We start from the raw sequence: 21581 nt of genomic DNA, 5'->3' as shown, positions 1-21581 counted from the left end.
TTCCGTTGCATCCCGGAAAAGCAAACACCCAAGACCAAGTCTTGACACCAATACAGATTCAAACCCTCTGAACATGTAGAACTGAAGGAGCCTGCCTCCATTCAGCCTTTACGGAATATGATTGAAGTGTTTCTTGGCATGAATCAAATAAAATACAATAATTAAACTCAATTCAATAGCTCAACGTTTTTTTTTTCCCAGGGTCCCTGAAGGCTCTCTATCTCAACCCCCCGTGACCACTAAAGGTCTCCGAGTTGTTAACATCCGAGCCATTCAATTGAGTTTTTTCCCGAACAGGAGTATGGACCGGCCTTTTCTCTGCAATTGCATTGATGAATAAATCCCACGTTGTTAGAAGACCGCGCTAAAGTTCTGTAGCTTCAGTTTCCAGGCGTGTACTTAGTGGGATTACCTACTTCTATATATACATGTATGGTCTGAATGGAGGCTTAACTAATGTTCCCTCCATCAGGCTGATCAATAGGCCGTAAAGAACCCCAAGATGGATAAAACCACGAGGGAAGAATGAGATTTGAGAGCAGAAAGTAGAAGTGCATGTGATGGCCACAGATGGAGGAAGGAAGGTGGAGCAGTTCTATTAGTGCGACCTCTCACCGTGCAGCTCAATGCGTCAGCGGGTGATGCCTTGGTTACAATGCCGGGGAACAGAGAAGTGAGGCACTGATCCGTTTGAATGGACGTTGCCAGGTGGCCTTTCTCGCCACGGAGCTCATTTGTCTCCGTCTGCCGAAGGGGAGGAGAACATTTCTGCCTCAAATAGCTTCCACACAGCTGACCACAACCGGCCTTGGGGTCGCGTATATCTCAGCGAGATGGAGAATCATGCGACTTCCACTATGCCGACTAGAGACGTTCTATGGACAGCAAAAACTAACGCTCAGTCAATCAATCAAAGTTTATTTATACAGCCTGTCAGAGGCAGATATTTACATATATCCGAATTTTTGTGTTACTTATTTTCTTTCATAGTCATATTTGAAAACAGCTCGTGTTTTCCATTTATTCTCTTTCTGTTTCTCTGCAAGTAAACTGTGTGTGATAACCTTGAATGCTTTGGAATGTGTTTAGACTAGCATATATTTTGTCTAGAGAGAGGGGGGAGGAGAGAGGGTTTTGGGTCGGGAAGACAGACCATTATAGAATGTTCTATGGTTAGACTGGTCTCAAAAAGTATATTTGCAAAGCTTTGAAAATATACAACAAAATACCTATTCTGTCTCTGGTGGTTTTTCAACTCAGCTTTAAGTGTCGTAAAGAGCTTGGGAGCGAATTGTGACTTGAATTCCCTGGGAGGAACAACTGGTCCAAAACGCAACAATTTGGGGGCTCGTCCGGGATTCTAATGTACAATCTGTGCTCCCCACAATACCAGAATAAGTCAGCTCGTGCCCAAGGGCCTATCCGTGAGCCATCTATCAGGGTGGTGCACCAGGAGGGGGTAATTTCACCCAATTTGTAGGGGGATGAAGGGGGTCCTGTAAATTGAAAACACGTGTATTTCAGCTTTTAGGCCACAAAGGGAAGAAGTCGGGTGAAATTGTCAACAGGAGGGTACACACTAACCAACAAATCACAACCTGGCGGTGTGATTTGTTGGCCCTTAATCACAAATGTCTGAAAGGGTTAGGGCACATCCTCGGCTCAGATCCCACATCAGGGCAAGAAAAAACTCAACCCAATAGGAACAATCACAAACCTTGGAGAGGTCCGCAGATGTGGGGGTATCACGACCAGAACAGGACTCTGAACACAGATGCAGGATTTTCAGAAACAGATATCTATTCTGAACAGGGAAGGGGTCCAAAACGGGAGAAACAAAAACAGGCTATCAAACCAGATCTAACCTGACCACTAAACTTACTAAAAATATCAATAACTCAAAACGCTCCGTCTCTGGAGGGGAAAAAGGGGCTATGAACAAAAACTACTAAGAAGAACAAAAAGCGCTCCAACGGAGGTAATGCTAGGAAGCTAATCTTGCCTGAGAAAACTTACAAACCAAAATACTCCCGTGGCTCCAGAAAGGTACACAAAACGTAGCTATGGCTGTGGACAATCCTATGGCAAAGGAACGTTAGAGGTACGCACAAGAAGATACGAAAACACTCTGGCACAGGACAGAAGGGAGGACGAGACATTTATACACATGAGGGAGGGTGACACAGGTGGGCACAATCAGGCAATCAGGAAAGACAAGACAGGAGGAAGGGCAAGTGATCTGAACGAGAGGGAGTTAGTATTTCAAAATAAAACAGGAAGTGACAAGACAACCTGAAACCAGACAAGACTTCACCCAAGTGTGACAGGGGGGACCCTTGGTGATCTGAACCTTTGATCTCCGGTCTGTGAGGCTGACTGGATAACCACTGGTGTCAGGAAAATGCTCGATTCTTAAATGTGTCGCCATTCAAGTGTGTTAATTTAGGTAAGACGGACAGTTCTAAAAAACTATCAATCAATCAATCAAAGTTGACTTCTATAGCCCTTAATCACAAGTGTTAATCACAACATCCTCGGCTCAGATCCCACATCAGGGCAAGAAAAAAACTCAACCCAAGGGGAACAACAAGAAACCTTGGAAGGGACCGCAGATGTGGGGACCCCACCCTGGGTGACCGGTGCAATGGATGCTGAGTGGATACAGTAAATAGTGTAAGAGGCCAGTCCATAGTGAGTGGAGACAAGTCAGCAGTGCAGAGACCTGTGCCTTTCCGAGTCCTGCTCTAATGTCCTTTTGTGCAGAGTTGTCCTTACTGACGAGACTTCCCAGATAGGTAAAGTCCTCAACATAGTCAAGAGCGTGTCCATTCAATGTGATTGGTACATCTGGAGTGGCATTAATTGCACATCACTTGTGTTTTGGACACATTTATGTCCAGACGTACCAGTTGGGCGAACTTGTTCAGTCTGTCAGTTTTCTCCTGCAAATGGATGTGCTTTGGTGCAAGGACAGCAAAATCTAGATCTTCAAATTGGGAGAACAAAGTCCACAGGATACCCCTGGGTCTGTCAGTTGTATTCCGCATGACCCAGTCTCTGGCAATCAGGAAGAGAATGGAGGAAATTGTACACCCTTGCCGCACACCAGACTCCACAGTGAACCATGTGGAGGGCTCACCATTAACAATGACGCCGCATTCAACGTGACGGTAGAACATCCCTATGAGAGTGACCAGTTTTGGAGCGACTCCATAGGCCCCCAACAATCTTCCATAGGGTGTCACACATACCTGCTAATGCCTTCAGTATTGAGAGATGTCAGGTTCAAACACAGGGCAGCACGGTGGCAGAGGGGTTAGTGCATCTGCCTCACAATACGAAGGTCCTGAGTAGTCTGGGGTTCAATCCCGGGCTCGGGATCTTTCTGTGTGGAGTTTGCATGTTCTCCCCGTGACTGCGTGGGTTCTACTCCGGCTTCCTCCCACCTCCAAAGACATGCACCTGGGGATAGGTTGATTGGCAACACTAAAATTGGCCCTAGTGTGTGAATGTGAGTGTGAATGTTGTCTGTCTATCTGTGTTGGCTCTGCGATGAGGTTGCGACTTGTCCAGGGTGTACCCTGCCTTCCGCCCGATTGTAGCTGAGATAGGCTCCAGCGCCCCCGCGACCCCGAAGGGAATAAGCGGTAGAAATGGATGGATGGATGGATGGAGGTTCAAACACTGACGACATCTATTAAACAGACAAGTGTCAGGACTTGGTCCGGGGTGTGTGCTTTTCCAGGATGCAACGGAAAGTTGGCACGGGCGAGACGGGAATGAAGGTACATGATTTATTGAAACACTAGAACTACAAAAAAAGATCAAACCAAAGTGCGCACAGTGGCGGAAACTATGAACAATTAAACAAAACATAAACTGTGGCTTGATAAACAAAAACTTACTTGGCATGGAACCGGCATGAAAAAAGAGCAGCAAGGATCATAAGGGTGTGCAGAAGCATATATGGGGTGAGGTCGTCAGGCCGAACAACAGAAAATGAATGAACTTAAATACTATGGACATGATTAGTGAAAGCAGGTGCGTGACTCAAAACGTGAAACAGGTGCGTGACGTGACAGGTGAAAACTAATGGTTGCTATGGTGACCAGACAAGGGAGTGAAAAGACAGAAACTAAACAAAACATGACTTAAAACAAAACATGATAATACAGACATGACAACAAGAAGCAAGGAATAATGCAGAGACAGAGTTCAATTTAGCTCATGGGGGGAACGCATGGAGCTGCACACTCAGTCGCAGTCTCGCCCTACGCTCTAAGGTACAGCTCCCGCGTTCCTCTATTTATTCAGGAGTTCCCCAGTCAACATCACTGAGGCCGCCTCTAAAGGGAGTGGTCACCTATATCATGCAAAGCAGCTCCAGTACGCACAATACGTGGCGGAATGTGCTGGGGGGCCTCGTGATTTCGCCTTGTCTTTTCTTCGTCTGCGGGCTGCAGTCTTATTTTCGTTGAGGTCCTTGAAGTCCTTGGCTGTTACTGGGCTAAGACAAACAAAATAACAATAACAAGTTTTGTCCTTGCACAGATAGGAAAGTACAACTTGAGCACAATAGCTAATAACTATAGCAACAGCCTTTAAGCATAAGAGTTGTGTGATATCCATCCATCCATCCATCTTCTTCCGCTTATCCGAGGTCGGGTCGCGGGGGCAGCAGCTTAAGCAGGGAAGCCCAGACGTCCCTCTCCCCAGCCACTTCGTCCAGCTCTTCCTGTGGGACCCCGAGGCGTTCCCAGGCCAGCCGGGAGACATAGTCTTCCCAACGTGTCCTGGGTCTTCCTCGCGGCCTCCTACCGGTCGGACGTGCCCTAAACACCTCCCTAGGGAGGCGTTCGGGTGGCATCCTGACCAGATGCCCGAACCACCTCATCTGGCTCCTCTCGATGTGGAGGAGCAGCGGCTTTACTTTGAGCTCCTCCCGGATGGCAGAGCTTCTCACCCTATCTCTAAGGGAGAGCCCCGCCACCCGGCGGAGGAAACTCATTTCGGCCGCTTGTACCCGTGATCTTGTCCTTTCGGTCATAACCCAAAGCTCATGACCATAGGTGAGGATGGGAACGTAGATCGACCGGTAAATTGAGAGCTTTGCTTTCCGGCTCAGCTCCTTCTTCACCACAACGGACCGATACAGCGTCCGCATTACTGAAGACGCCGCACCGATCCGCCTGTCGATCTCACGATTCACTCTTCCCTCACTCGTGAACAAGACTCCGAGGTACTTGAACTTCTCCACTTGGGGCAAGATCTCCTCCCCAACCCGGAGATGGCACTCAACCCTTTTCCGGGCGAGAACCATGGACTCGGACTTGGAGGTGCTGATTCTCATCCCAGTCGCTTCACACTCAGCTGCGAACCGATCCAGTGAGAGCTGAAGATCCTGGCCAGATGAAGCCATCAGGACCACATCATCTGCAAAAAGCAGAGACCTAATCCTGCAGCCACCAAACCAGATCCCCTCAACGCCTTGACTGCGCCTAGAAATTCTGTCCATAAAGGTTATGAACAGAATCGGTGACAAAGGGCAGCCTTGGCGGAGTCCAACCCTCACTGGAAACGTGTCCGACTTACTACCGGCAAAGCGGACCAAGCTCTGGCACTGATCATACAGGGAGCGGACTGCCACAATCAGACAGTCCGATACCCCATACTCTGAGCACTCCCCACAGGACTTCCCGAGGGACACGGTCGAATGCTTTCTCCAAGTCCACAAAACACATGTAGACTGGTTGGGCAAACTCCCATGCACCAGGTCCTTGAGTTGTGTGATAACTTATGCATAATTATTCTAACAAGAGAGAATACAAACCATGCCCAAGTTATCATCAATATTAAGAATAAATATTTACAAGATTATTTATTGCTTGCCACCTCCACATAAACATTCCTACATAACCGTTTTCTTTAGAAAGTCATTTACATATTTTATTATACTGTGTTTAATGTTTATGTATTACATTTATGTTTCAGTGCAATCTTATCATAGTCCCACTGCAGGCACAAAGAGGGTAGACATACTTTAATTTGGATTGCATTGCTCTAATGGAGCAGCAATGCATGGTTGCTAATTATGTTCCTCTTTCAAATCAAGGTAGCACTTAATTATACCTGTTTTCTTCTCCACGTGTTCCTCATTTGAAGGCATTACGTTGAACAGGATGAAGCAGGTGCCATTGTTTTCGAGTCTTTCTGGTTAGATCTTGGTAATATTTGGAAAGTCTATTGGGGATTAGGACTGTCTTGGACGGTCATTCTGATCGGATTCCTTAGATTCTGTTTTTTCTTTGTTTTTGTTTTTAAGAGTACAGCTAATGGGGTGCCAACAAATAAACTGATCTCATTTGTGACATTTTAGACATAGACAAACTTTATTGATCCACACAGTAGCTCAGTTACAAAGAATGGAAAAGGGTAAGGATGGAAAGGATAATGCAGGTATAAAGTAGGATAGGATAGGTCTTTATTGTCATTGCACAAGTACCGTATTTTCCGCACTATTAGCCGCACCTAAAAACCACAAATTTACTCAAAAGCTGACAGTGCGGCTTATAACCCGGTGCGCTTTATATATGGATTAATATTAAGATTCATTTTCATAAAGTTTAGGTCTCGCAACTACGGTAAACAGCCGCCATCTTTTTTTCCCCGTAGAACAGGAAGCGCTTCTTCTTCTACTGTAAGCAACCACCCGCCCCCGTAGAAGAAGAAGAAGAAGCGCGGATATTACGTTTCATTTCCTTTGTGTGTTTACATCTGTAAAGACCACAAAATGGCTCCTACTAAGCGACAGGTTTCCGGTTCATGAAAAGACGCAATCTCTCCATCCGCACACGGACTACTATTTCACAGCAACTGCCTAAAGACTTTCAAGAAAAGCTGGCTACTTTCCGTGCATATTGTAAAAACAAGATGGCTGAAAAAAAGATCCGGCCAGAGAACATTATCAACATGGACGAGGTTCCACTGACTTTTGATATTCCTGTGAACCGCACTGTGGATACAACGGGAGCACGTACGGTGAATATTCGCACCACAGGGAATGAGAAGTCATCCTTCACTGTGGTTCTAGCTTGCCATGCTAATGGCCAGAAACTTCCACCCATGGTGATATTCAAAAGGAAGACCTTGCCAAAAGAGACCTTTCCAGCCGGCGTCATCATAAAAGCTAACTCGAAGGGATGGATGGATGAAGAAAAGATGAGCGAGTGGTTAAGGGAAGTTTACGCGAAGAGGCCGGGTGGCTTTTTTCACGCAGCTCCGTCCATGTTGATATACGACTCCATGCGCGCCCACATCACGCTGGTTTTTAATATATTATTAAAGTTTGACTGACCTATCTGACTGTTTTTTTGACATTCCCTGTAGCGCAGTTAGATGCGGCTTATAACACGGGGCGGCTTATAGGTGGACAAAGTTTTGAAATATGCCGTTCATTGAAGGCGCGGCTTATAACCCAGGGCGGCTTATGGTGCGGAAAATACGGTACAACAAAAGTTGGTTTTCAGCTCAAACCCGTTCAAGATTAGACAAACAAACAGTGGACAGGGTTACAGAACAGGAACGCCGATAGGTCGCCACAAGGCGCCCCGTAAAAGATGGGAAAAAGGTAAACGCTGGGGAAGGATGAGTAAAAAAATACAATCTAGACGGGGCTCCTAAGGGGGCCCAGTCTGGAGTGGGAAAAAACCTCCATAGCAAAGCACATATACATATTACAACGTACATCTCGAAATATCTAGCAACAGATGGGAGGGGGTGAGGGGGGCATGGTGGCAGGCCGCAGCACTCAGGGGCTGCCCTTCCGTCCATCACCCTTATGGGATTTGCATCAAAGTAGACTAAAAATGTACAATAGTAGCAATATGAAATATAACATGTAATATTTACATATTGTATATACAGTATATACTATATACTGATATATTATTATATTATATTATATATTCATATAATATATACAATATATAACAATTCCCAATTACCACGTCCAATATTACTCCCGCCATCAGTGTGTGAATGGGTGAATGTGGAAGTAGTGTCAAAGCGCTTTGAGTGCCGTGAAGGTAGAAAAGCGCTATACAAGTATAACCCATTTATCATCCATCCATCCATCCATCTTCTTCCGCTTATCCGAGGTCGGGTCGCGGGGGCTGCAGCCTAAGCAGGGAAGCCCAGACTTCCCTCTCCCCAGCCACTTCGTCCAGCTCTTCCTGTGGGACCCCGAGGCGTTCCCAGGCCAGCCGGGAGACATAGTCTTCCCAACGTGTCCTGGGTCTTCCCCGAGGCCTCCTACCGGTTGGACGTGCCCTAAACACCTCCCGAGGGAGGCGTTCGGGTGGCATCCTGACCAGATGCCCGAACCATCTCATCTGGCTTCTCTCGATGTGGAGGAGCAGCGGCTTTACTTTGAGCTCCTCCCGGATGGCAGAGCTTCTCACCCTATCTCTAAGGGAGAGCCCCGCCACCCGGCGGAGGAAACTCATTTCGGCCGCTTGTACCCGTGATCTTGTCCTTTCGGTCATAACCCAAAGCTCATGACCATAGGTGAGGATGGGAACGTAGATGGACCGGTAAATTGAGAGCTTTGCCTTCCGGCTCAGCTCCTTCTTCACCACAACGGATCGATACAGCGTCCGCATTACAGAAGACGCCGCACCGATCCGCCTGTCGATCTCACGATCCACTCTTCCCTCACTCGTGAACAAGACTCCGAGGTACTTGAACTCCTCCACTTGGGGCAAGATCTCCTCCCCAACCCGGAGATGGCACTCCACCCTTTTCCGGGCGAGAACCATGGACTCGGACTTGGAGGTGCTGATTCTCATCCCAGTCGCTTCACACTCGGCTGCGAACCGATCCAGCGAGAGCTGAAGATCCTGGCCAGATGAAGCCATCAGGACCACATCATCTGCAGACCTAATCCTGCAGCCACCAAACCGGAACCCCTCAACGCCTTGACTGCACCTAGAAATTCTGTCCATAAAAGTTATGAACAGAATCGGTGACAAAGGGCAGCCTTGGCGGAGTCCAACCCTCACTGGAAACGTGTCCGACTTACTGCCGGCAATGCGGACCAAGCTCTGACACTGATCAAACAGGGAGCGGACCGCCACAATCAGACAGTCCGATACCCCATACTCTCTGAGCACTCCCCACAGGACTTCCCGAGGGACACGGTCGAATGCCTTCTCCAAGTCCACAAAACACATGTAGACTGGTTGGGCAAACTCCCATGCACCCTCAAGGACCCTGCCGAGAGTATAGAGCTGGTCCACAGTTCAAAATGATTCTTAAAAAAATTAAGTATTCGTGTTGGCATTGAATCGGTACCCGAATTTGTAGTATCGCCCAATACTAGGGGTGTAACGGTACGTGTATTTGTATTGAACCATTTCGGTACGGTTGTGTCGGTTCGGTTCGGAGGTGTACCGAACGAGTTTCCACACGGACATATTAAGTAGCGTAACGCACGTTGTGTAAACAATGCACACCGAGGCACAACACACGGCATGCTAGCAGCTAACGGGCTAGGATAGACTGACCATACGTCCTCTTTTCACCGGACATGTCCTCTTTTGCGGAGCTGTCAGGGCGGAGTTTCTTAAATGCCTCAAATGCCATTTTGAGTTAGGGTTGCGTGTATTTTCAATGCACGTTCAGGGTTAAGAAGGGGTTAAAAACAAAACAAACAGCAGCATTGGTGAGGGAGGGGCAGAGACAGAGAGAGAGAGAGAGAGTTATGATAAACGCGCATGCGTCGCCAGGCTCTGCTTTTTATCCATAGATTTATCACATTTAATTTTTTATCACGCATGTAAAGTATTCAAACAGGAGAATAATAATTACGAGTTACATTCCATTCATTTTGTTCCGGCGACACAACCAAAAGTGAATTACACAGCTCATAGTTGCAATAATTGGTGTTTGCAATTAAATTCCCAACGTGCGCTGCATGAAATTAAATAGCTGTTAGATCCCAGGCAAATATTTTTTGTCTGCTAGTTCCTGGTGACACAGTGTCATCCCTCGGCCGTTTCATCATCAAAAGGCATGTTTGAGAATGAAAACTCCGGCAGAGCAAACAGCAATAATGGTATTTCCTAAAAAAAAAAAAAAAAAAGTCAAATCAAATCAAATCAAATCAACTTTATTTATAGAGCACATTTAAAATTTACCACAGGGGTAGCCAAAGTGCTGTACAATGAACAGGTTAAAAGATAAAACGAGTACCGAGCAAACACAACACAATACAAACAGAACACGATAAAAAATAAATAATTAAAATAGAATTAATAAAAACATAAAAACATAAAAACAGGATCACAGCAGGTGTATTATGGGGCGCCATTGCAGGATGGATATCACTCAGTGTTAAAAGCCATGGAATAAAAGTATGTTTTTAAGAGAGATTTAAAAACAGGAAGAGAGGAGGCTTGTCTAACACTCAGGGGTAGGTCGTTCCAGAGCTTGGGAGCAGCAACGGCAAAAGCTCTGTCACCTCTAAGCTTCAGCCTTGTGTCAGGGACCGTCAACAGCAGCTGATCGGCTGATCTTAAGGATCGGGTGGGGCAGTAAGGCTGAAGGAGGTCGGAGAGATAGGTTGGCGCGAGGTTGTTTAGACATTTAAAAACAAATAAAAGGAGTTTAAAATGTATTCGGTAACGCACAGGGAGCCAGTGAAGGGACGCTAAAATAGGGGTGATGTGCTCACGTCTGCGGGTCTGTGTTAGCAGACGAGCAGCAGAGTTCTGCACGAGCTGCAGGCGGGCGAGGGAGGCCTGGCTAATGCCAACATACAGGGCATTGCAGTAGTCAAGACGAGTCGAGATAAAAGCGTGGATTAATTTCTCAAGATCATGTCTTGATAGAAGCGGTTTCACTTTCGCTATTTGGCGTAATTGATAAAAGCTTTTTTGAACGACGCTGCTGATTTGAATGAAAACTCCGGCAGAGCAAACAGCAATAATGGTATTTCCTAAAAAAAAAAAAAAAAAAGTGTTAGAAATCTGCCGGTGTTGACTTTGCCTGCAGACTTGGAAATGTCATACCAAGACAATGCCGTCAGCACGTCTCCTGGCACGCAACAGTTCTTCCTCTCAACCCGGTGCCAGCACATCTATGGACTTCTGCAGCTCAAAGGAGTCTGCTGCAGGGAAGGTCGTACATGACCGCATACCAATCAAGGAAACTCTTCCCCGGGTGTGTCTTTGTACTCGGAGAAAGAATTCTGAAGGATAATTCATACGAGGACTGGAACCTCCAACTTTTCAGACTTGATTGTTGTCTGGATGGGAGTTTGTTGAAAGGCTTTTTTTTTTTACGATATTTAGCTTTGCAAGAGAGTACCTTCTTCAAGGTCTTCCAATTGCTACAACAGACTGGAATGGAACCTACAAAATGACAAACTTACGTACTTAAATTGGTTATCGATCTGGATTCCCAATTGTAGAAGAAACACAAATCATTTCCCAGCTTTGACGAATGTCCTTATTGTTGAAAAAAAACAACTACTTTTTTAGGGCTGTCAAAAATAACAAGTTAACAACGCATGCAGTGTTGTCCCGATACCAATATTTTGGTACCAGTACCAAAATGTATTTTGATATTTGTTGATACTTTTCTAAATAAAGGGGACCACAAAAAATGGCATTATTGGCTTTATTTGAACAAAAAATGTTAGAGTACATGAAACATATGTTTATTATTGTCATGTCTGTGTAATCATGTTTTGTTTTATGTCATGTTTTGTTTAGTTTCTGGCTTTTCACTCCCTTGTCTTGTTTGCATGATTACCCATTAGTTTCACCTGTTCCACGTTTGGACTCATTGTGCACTCTTGTTTGTCACCATAGCAACCATTAGTTTTCACCTGTCACGTCACGCACCTGTTTCACGTTTTGAGTCACGCACCTGCTTTCACTAATCATGTCCATAGTATTTAAGTTCATTCATTTTCTGTTGTTCGTCCTGACGACACCCCCGCATTCTTACCCCTGTCACACTCCATGTACCTCTGCGCACTTCATGCCATGTCAAGTAAGTTTTGTTTCGATTCATGCCACAGTTAGTGTTTTGTTTAATTGTTCATAGTTTTTTGCCGCCGTGCAAGTCTTTTGTTTTCATTAGTCAAGTTTGTACATCCGCCTTGAGCGCGCCTTTTGTTCGTTTGAGTGTTATTATTAAATATGTATTTACCTTCACGCCATGACCAGTCCAATTCACTTGCACCTCGGGAGAACAAACCAAGCCATAGTCCTAGTCATGACAATTATTGCAATTTAGTCCTTAAATAAAATAGTGAACATACTAGACAACTTGTCTTTTAGTAGTAAGTACTTTTTAGAGGTGGCATAGTACCGAATATGATTCATTAGTATTGTGTTACTATACTAATATTGGTATACCGTACAACCCTAAACTCATGGGATTAATTACAAAAGTATATCGCACTAATTATACAATATATAATTTAATTGAATGTGGCGCATATTTTTATTACCGCCACACTTTGAAAATAATGTTGTTTTTTTTACTTGAAAAAAATGAAATTAATATAATACTTTGTAGCATTAAAAAAAACAAAAAAAAACAATTCATACGAGGACTGGAACCTCCAACTTTTCAGCGACTTCAAGAGACTTGATTGTTGTCTGGATGGGAGTTTGTTGAAAGGCTTTTTTTTTTTTTACGATATTTAGCTTTGCAAGACAGTACCTTCTTCAAGGTCTTCCAATTGCTACAACAGACTGGAATGGAACCTACAAAATGACAAACTTACTTACTTAATTGGTTATCGATCTGGATTCCCAATTGTAGAAGAAACACAAATCATTTTCCAGCTTTGACGAATGTCCTTATTTTTCAAAAAAAATCCTACTTTTTTAGGGCTGTCAAAAATAACAAGTTATCAACAAATGTAGTGTTGTCCCGATACCAATATTTTGGTACCAGTACCAAAATGTATTTTGATATTTTTTGATACTTTTCTAAATAAAGGGGACCACAAACAATTGCATTATTGTCTTTATTTGAACCAAACATATTAGGGTACATGAAACATATGTGCATATCTGCAGCTCAAAGGAGTCTGCTGCAGGGAAGGTCGTACATGACCGCATACCAATCAAGGAAACTCTTCCCCGGGTGTGTCTTTGTCCTCGGAGAAAGAATTCTGAAGGATAATTCATACGAGGACTGGAACCTCCAACTTTTCAGCGACTTCAAGAGACTTGATTGTTGTCTGGATGGGAGTTTGTTGAAAGGCTTTTTTTTTTTTTACGATATTTAGCTTTGCAAGACAGTACCTTCTTCAAGGTCTTCCAATTGCTACAACAGACTGGAATGGAACCTACAAAATGACAAACTTACTTACTTAATTGGTTATCGATCTGGATTCCCAATTGTAGAAGAAACACAAATCATTTTCCAGCTTTGACGAATGTCCTTATTGTTGAAAAAAAAATCCTACTTTTTTAGGGCTGTCAAAAATAACAATTTAACAACGCATGCAGTGTTGTCCCGATACCAATATTTTGGTACCAGTACCAAAATGTATTTTGATATTTTTTGATACTTTTCTAAATAAAGGGGACCACAAAAAATGGCATTATTGGCTTTATTTGAACAAAAAATGTTAGAGTACATGAAACATATGTTTATTATTGTCATGTCTGTGTAATCATGTTTTGTTTTAAGTCATGTTTTGTTTAGTTTCTGGCTTTTCACTCCCTTGTCTTGTTTGCATGATTACCCATTAGTTTCACCTGTTCCACGTTTGGACTCATTGTGCACTCTTGTTTGTCACCATAGCAACCATTAGTTTTCACCTGTCACGTCACGCACCTGTTTCACGTTTTGAGTCACGCACCTGCTTTCACTAATCATGTCCATAGTATTTAAGTTCATTCATTTTCTGTTGTTCGTCCTGACGACACCCCCGCATTCTTACCCCTGTCACACTCTATGTACCTCTGCGCACTTCATGCCATGTCAAGTAAGTTTTGTTTCGATTCATGCCACAGTTAGTGTTTTGTTTAATTGTTCATAGTTTTTTGCCGCCGTGCAAGTCTTTTGTTTTCATTAGTCAAGTTTGTACATCCGCCTTGAGCGCGCCTTTTGTTCGTTTGAGTGTTATTATTAAATATGTATTTACCTTCACGCCATGACCAGTCCAATTCACTTGCACCTCGGGAGAACAAACCAAGCCATAGTCATGACAATTATTGCAATTTAGTCCTTAAATAAAATAGTGAACATACTAGACAACTTGTCTTTTAGTAGTAAGTACTTTTTAGAGGTGGCATAGTACCGAATATGATTCATTAGTATTGTGTTACTATACTAATATTGGTATACCGTACAACCCTAAACTCATGGGATTAATTACAAAATATATCGCACTAATTATACAATATATAATTTAATTGAATGTGGCGCATATTTTTATTACCGCCACACTTTGAAAATAATGTTGTTTTTTTTACTTGAAAAAAATGAAATTAATATAATACTTTGTAGCATTAAAAAAAAAAAAAAAAAAAAAAAAAAAAAAAAAAATTCATACGAGGACTGGAACCTCCAACTTTTCAGCGACTTCAAGAGACTTGATTGTTGTCTGGATGGGAGTTTGTTGAAAGGCTTTTTTTTTTTTTTACGATATTTAGCTTTGCAAGACAGTACCTTCTTCAAGGTCTTCCAATTGCTACAACAGACTGGAATGGAACCTACAAAATGACAAACTTACTTACTTAATTGGTTATCGATCTGGATTCCCAATTGTGGAAGAAACACAAATCATTTTCCAGCTTTGACGAATGTCCTTATTGTTGAAAAAAAAATCCTACTTTTTTTAGGGCTGTCAAAAATAACAAGTTAACAACGCATTTAGTGTTGTCCTGATACCAATATTTTGGTACCAGTACCAAAATGTATTTTGATATTTTTTGATACTTTTCTAAATAAAGGGGACCACAAAAAATTGCATTATTGTCTTTATTTGAACAAAAAATATTAGTGTACATGAAACATATGTTTATTATTGCAATTTAGTCCTTAAATAAAATAGTGAACATACTAGACAACTTGTCTTTTAGTAGTAAGTACTTTTTAGAGGTGGCATAGTACCGAATATGATTCATTAGTATTGTCTTACTATACTAATATTGGTATACCGTACAACCCTAAACTCATGGGATTAATTACAAAATTATATCGCACTAATTATACAATATATAATTTAATTGAATGTGGCGCATATTTTTATTACCGCCACACTTTGAAAATAATGTTGTTTTTTTTACTTGAAAAAAATGAAATTAATATAATACTTTGTAGCATTAAAAAAAAAAAAAAAAAAAAAAAAAATCTTACGAGGACTGGAACCTCCAACTTTTCAGCGACTTCAAGAGACTTGATTGTTGTCTGGATGGGAGTTTGTTGAAAGGCTTTTTTTTTTTTTACGATATTTAGCTTTGCAAGACAGTACCTTCTTCAAGGTCTTCCAATTGCTACAACAGACTGGAATGGAACCTACAAAATGACAAACTTACTTACTTAATTGGTTATCGATCTGGATTCCCAATTGTAGAAGAAACACAAATCATTTTCCAGCTTTGACGAATGTCCTTATTTTTCAAAAAAAATCCTACTTTTTTAGGGCTGTCAAAAATAACAAGTTATCAACAAATGTAGTGTTGTCCCGATACCAATATTTTGGTACCAGTACCAAAATGTATTTTGATATTTTTTGATACTTTTCTAAATAAAGGGGACCACAAACAATTGCATTATCGTCTTTATTTGAACCAAAAATATTAGGGTACATGAAACATATGTGCATATCTGCAGCTCAAAGGAGTCTGCTGCAGGGAAGGTCGTACATGACCGCATACCAATCAAGGAAACTCTTCTTTGTCCTCGGGGGAAGAATTCTGAAGGATAATTCATACGAGGACTGGAAGCTCCAACTTTTCAGCGACTTCAAGAGACTTGATTGTTGTCTGGATGGGAGTTTGTTGAAAGGCTTTTTTTTTTAACGATATTTAGCTTTGCAAGACAGTACCTTCTTCAAGGTCTTCCAATTGCTACAACAGACTGGAATGGAACCTACAAAATGACAAACTTACTTACTTAATTGGTTATCGATCTGGATTCCCAATTGTAGAAGAAACACACATCATTTTCCAGCTTTGACGAATGTCCTTATTGTTGAAAAAAAAATCCTACTTTTTTTAGGGCTGTCAAAAATAACAAGTTAACAACGCATTTAGTGTTGTCCTGATACCAATATTTTGGTACCAGTACCAAAATGTATTTTGATATTTTTTGATACTTTTCTAAATAAAGGGGACCACAAAAAATTGCATTATTGTCTTTATTTGAACAAAAAATATTAGTGTACATGAAACATATGTTTATTATTGCAATTTAGTCCTTAAATAAAATAGTGAACATACTAGACAACGTGTCTTTTAGTAGTAAGTACTTTTTAGAGGTGGCATAGTACCGAATATGATTCATTAGTATTGTGTTACTATACTAATATTGGTATACCGTACAACCCTAAACTCATGGGATTAATTACAAAAGTATATCGCACTAATTATACAATATATAATTTAATTGAATGTGGCACATATTTTTATTACCGCCACACTTTGAAAATAATGTTGTTTTTTTTTACTTGAAAAAAATGAAATTAATATAATACTTTGTAGCATTAAAAAAAAAAAAAAAAAAAATTCATACGAGGACTGGAACCTCCAACTTTTCAGCGACTTCAAGAGACTTGATTGTTGTCTGGATGGGAGTTTGTTGAAAGGCTTTTTTTTTTTTTTACGATATTTAGCTTTGCAAGACAGTACCTTCTTCAAGGTCTTCCAATTACTACAACAGACTGGAATGGAACCTACAAAATGACAAACTTACTTACTTAAATTGGTTATCGATCTGGATTCCCAATTGTAGAAGAAACACAAATCATTTTCCAGCTTTGACGAATGTCCTTATTTTTCAAAAAAAATCCTACTTTTTTAGGGCTGTCAAAAATAACAAGTTATCAACAATTGTAGTGTTGTCCCGATACCAATATTTTGGTACCAGTACCAAAATGTATTTTGATATTTTTTGATACTTTTCTAAATAAAGGGGACCACAAACAATTGCATTATTGTCTTTATTTGAACAAAAAATAGTAGGGTACATGAAACATATGTGCATATCTGCAGCTCAAAGGAGTCTGCTGCAGGGAAGGTCGTACATGATCGCATACCAATCAAAGAAACTCTTCCCCGGGTGTGTCTTTGTACTCGGAGAAAGAATTCTGAAGGATAATTCATACGAGGACTGGAACCTCCAACTTTTCAGCGACTTCAAGAGACTTGATTGTTGTCTGGATGGGAGTTTGTTGAAAGGCTTTTTTTTTTTTTACGATATTTAGCTTTGCAAGACAGTACCTTCTTCAAGGTCTTCCAATTGCTACAACAGACTGGAATGGAACCCTACAAAATGACAAACTTACTTACTTAGTTATCGATCTGGATTCCCAATTGTAGAAGAAACACAAACCATTTTCCAGCTTTGACGAATGTCCTTATTGTTGAAAAAAAAATCCTACTTTTTTAGGGCTGTCAAAAATAACAAGTTATCAACAAATGTAGTGTTGTCCCGATACCAATATTTTGGTACCAGTACCAAAATGTATTTTGATATTTTTTGATACTTTTCTAAATAAAGGGGACCACAAACAATTGCATTATTGTCTTTATTTGAACAAAAAATATTAGGGTACATGAAACATATGTGCATATCTGCAGCTCAAAGGAGTCTGCTGCAGGGAAGGTCGTACATGACCGCATACCAATCAAGGAAACTCTTCTTTGTCCTCGGAGGAAGAATTCTGAAGGATAATTCATACGAGGACTGGAACCTCCAACTTTTCAGCGACTTCAAGGGACTTGATTGTTGTCTGGATGGGAGTTTGTTGAAAGGCTTCTTTTTTTTTTACGATATTTAGCTTTGCAAGACAGTACCTTCTTCAAGGTCTTCCAATTGCTACAACAGACTGGAATGTTGTTGATAAATGGCTTTGGCGTTGCATAGTAGAGTTAGTCAGTAGTTACTGACAGTGGTTTTCGAGAAGTGTTCCTGAGTCCATGTGGTGATATCCTTTACACACTGATGTCGCTTTTTGACGCAGTACCGCCTGTTGGATCGAAAGTCCGTAATATCATGGCTTACGTGCAGTGATATGTATGTATACAGTATGTATATATATATATATACATATATATATATATATATATATATATATATATATATATATATATATATATATATATATATATATATATATATATATATATATATATATATATATATATATATATATGTGTACATATATTGTATGTGTGTATATATATATATGTACATATATTGTATGTATATATATATATATATATATACATATATATATATATATATATATATATATATATATATACATATATATATATATATATATATATATATATATATATTTATATATATATATATATATATATATATATATATATATATATATATATATATATATATATATATATATATATATATATATATATATGTGTGTGTGTTGTTGATAAATGGCTTTGGCGTTGCATAGTAGAGTTAGTCAGTAGTTACTGACAGTGGTTTTCTGAAGTGTTCCTGAGCCCATGTGGTGATATCCTTTACACACTGATGTCGCTTTTTGACGCAGTACCGCCTGTTGGATCGAAAGTCCGTACTATCATCGCTTACGTGCAGGGATTTCTCCAGATTCTCTGAACCCTTTGATGATATTACGGAGCGTAGATGGTGAAATCCCTAAATTCCTTGCAATAGCTGGTTGAGAAATGTTGTTCTTTAAACAATTTGCTCAGGCATTTGTTGACAAAGTGGTGACCCTCGCCCCGTCCTTGTTTGTGAACGACTGAGCATTTCATGGAAGCTGCTTTTATACCCAATCATGGCACCCACCTGTTCCCAATTAGCCTGTTCACCTGTGGGATGTTCCAAATAAGTCTTTGATGAGCATTCCTCAACTTTATCAGTCTTTTTTGAAACATGTTGCAGGCATCAAATTTCAAATGAGCTAATGTTTGCAAAAAATAACAAAGTTTTCCAGTTCAAACGTTAAATATCTTGTCTTTGCAGTCTATTCAATTGAATATAAGTTGAAAAGGATTTGCATATCATTGTATTCTCTTTTTGTTTACTATTTACACGTGACGACTTCACTGCTTTTGGGTTTGGTATAATAACTCGCCAAGGGACCGAACATACGAAAGCTAGAGAACTATCACAAAACACTATTTTCGAACTCAACACTTTAACACCAGTTTGTTTTTGCCTATCAGACCGCCTTACCTGAATGCAACAAATGCAAATGTTTACTTAAACGTATGAATTTACTGCACCCGTCCTTCAACCGGATCCCTTCCGTCTTACTCGCCCTGTCCTAGGTACATACCAGCTCTCCCCCACTGTGAACATGCCCCAGGATGACATCGTGCTGATAGAAGACGACAGACCGCCTGTGCTCCCTCCGCACTTCTCGGACCAATCGTCTTCGAGCTCCCATGAAGACCTGGGCTTCGTCGGAGGGAACCCGGGACCGTGGATCCAGGTGCCGGCCGGCCACAACGAATGGTGAGCAAAATGGGTCCTCATCCCCAGGATGTTTGTGGTTACCGATGGTGAGGATTAGCTGTGTTTATGAGAGGTGTGCTGCGTAAAGATACATCTGGATTTTCAAATATCCGGACCATAGGGCACACCGGATTACGGCGATGAGCGAGTCTATTTAGGTCTATTTTCATATATAAGGCGCACCGGACTATAAGGCGCATTAAAGGAGTCACATTATGATTTGTTTCTAAGTGTAGAAGACTTCCTTGTGGTTTACATCAGTGGTTATGGTATTTTTATTTTATTTTTTATTTTTTTTGTCAAAAAGAAATACAATCATGTATGCTTACGGACTGTATCCCTGCAGACTGTATTGATCTATATTGATATATAATGTAAATATTGTGTTTTTTATGTTGATTTAATAAAAATAAAAAAATAATATATATATATATATATATATATTTTTTTTTTAATTATATATATATATATTTTTTTTTTTATTTTTTTTTTTATTTTATTTTTTTTTTAATTAAATCAACATAAAAAACACAATATTTACATTATATATCAATATAGATCAATACAGTCTGCAGGGATACAGTCCGTAAGCATACATAATTTTATTTCTTTATGACAAAAAAAATTTAAATATTGTGTTTTTTATGTTGATTTAATAAAAAATAAAAAATAAAAATATATATATATATTTATTTATTTATTTTTTTATTTATTAAAAAACCCTTGTATGTGTGTATTTCTTTATGACAAAAAAAATGTAAATATTGTGTTTTTTATGTTGATTTAAAAAAAAATATATATATATATATATATATATTTATTTTTATTTTTTTTAATTTATTAAATCAACATAAAAAACACAATATTTAAAAAAATTTTGTCATAAAAAAAAAAAAAATATATATATATATATATATATATATATTTTTTTTTTATTTTTTTTTATTTTTTATTAAATCAACATAAAAAACACAATATTTACATTATATATCAATATAGATCAATACAGTCTGCAGGGATACATATATATATATATATATATTTATATATTTATTTATTTTATTTTTTTCAACCCTGTACCAATTGGTCCGTGGACCGGTACCGGGTACCCGGTGGTTGGGGACCACTGGTCTACATAACATGTAATGGTGGTTCTTTGCTCAAAATGTTGCATGGATTATGTTTTACACACCATCTTCAAGTCTCTTCAGGATGCGCCGTTTTGTGGGCGGTTTTATTTACGTGCCTCCACTTTGACAGCGTCTTCTCCCCGTCATCTTTGTTCAATAACTGAGCAGCATTTCCTCATTCCGGGCCCCACTAGTGCATCAACAACGCCTGAAATGTGTCCCGTGAAAAACCGTCTCTCTAACAACTAAAGTTCCTTGGGTGAATAATGTAAAGTCACTACACCGGTATGTTTTAGTGCTTTCATGGCGAGTTTACTGACAGATATAAGTATGAACTTTACACTACTTTATATTAGAAATGGCAACAGTGGAGGATGAATGTCACATAACAAGAAGATAGAGAAAAAGAAGAAACATATTGACTACGGTGTCGGCACGGACTACAAAGGCGGACGTGCGCAATTTTTCAGGTCTTATGCAGATCCCAAATACAGATCAGCAGGTACCAGAAGGAAAGAAAAGTTGCCTTTGCATAATATTGCGAAACAAAACAGCAGATAATATGTCTTACCTTATACACACAGCATAATAATAATACAATCCATCAAGTGGTGTGGCTTCATAGCTTACCAAAGTCCTACTAAAACATTTTGATAGATTTTTGATTCGCCGTGTGTAATGTTCTAGATTTTCAATGGAACGCATATAAAATGTTGGTGTTGTTTACTTGAGTCTTCTTTT

The 21581-nt window shown here is 40.3% G+C and overlaps 1 protein-coding gene across 1 annotated transcript in view; it reads left to right on the top strand.

Moving 5' to 3' along the window:
* Window positions 1-21581, top strand: part of LOC133609344 (partitioning defective 3 homolog) — a 963929-nt gene that overhangs the window by 541155 nt on the left and 401193 nt on the right. The window contains exon 16 of the mRNA XM_061964873.2: window positions 19524-19710. Within this exon, the coding sequence (XP_061820857.1) occupies window positions 19524-19710 (187 nt within the window). The remainder of the gene's footprint in view (window positions 1-19523; window positions 19711-21581) is intronic.

This window comes from Nerophis lumbriciformis, linkage group LG07 (assembly GCF_033978685.3).
Source record: "Nerophis lumbriciformis linkage group LG07, RoL_Nlum_v2.1, whole genome shotgun sequence".
NCBI classification, from domain to species: Eukaryota; Metazoa; Chordata; class Actinopteri; order Syngnathiformes; family Syngnathidae; genus Nerophis; species Nerophis lumbriciformis.
The sequence above is the reverse complement of the archived record's forward strand: the minus strand, read 5'-3'. Positions and strand labels throughout refer to the sequence as shown.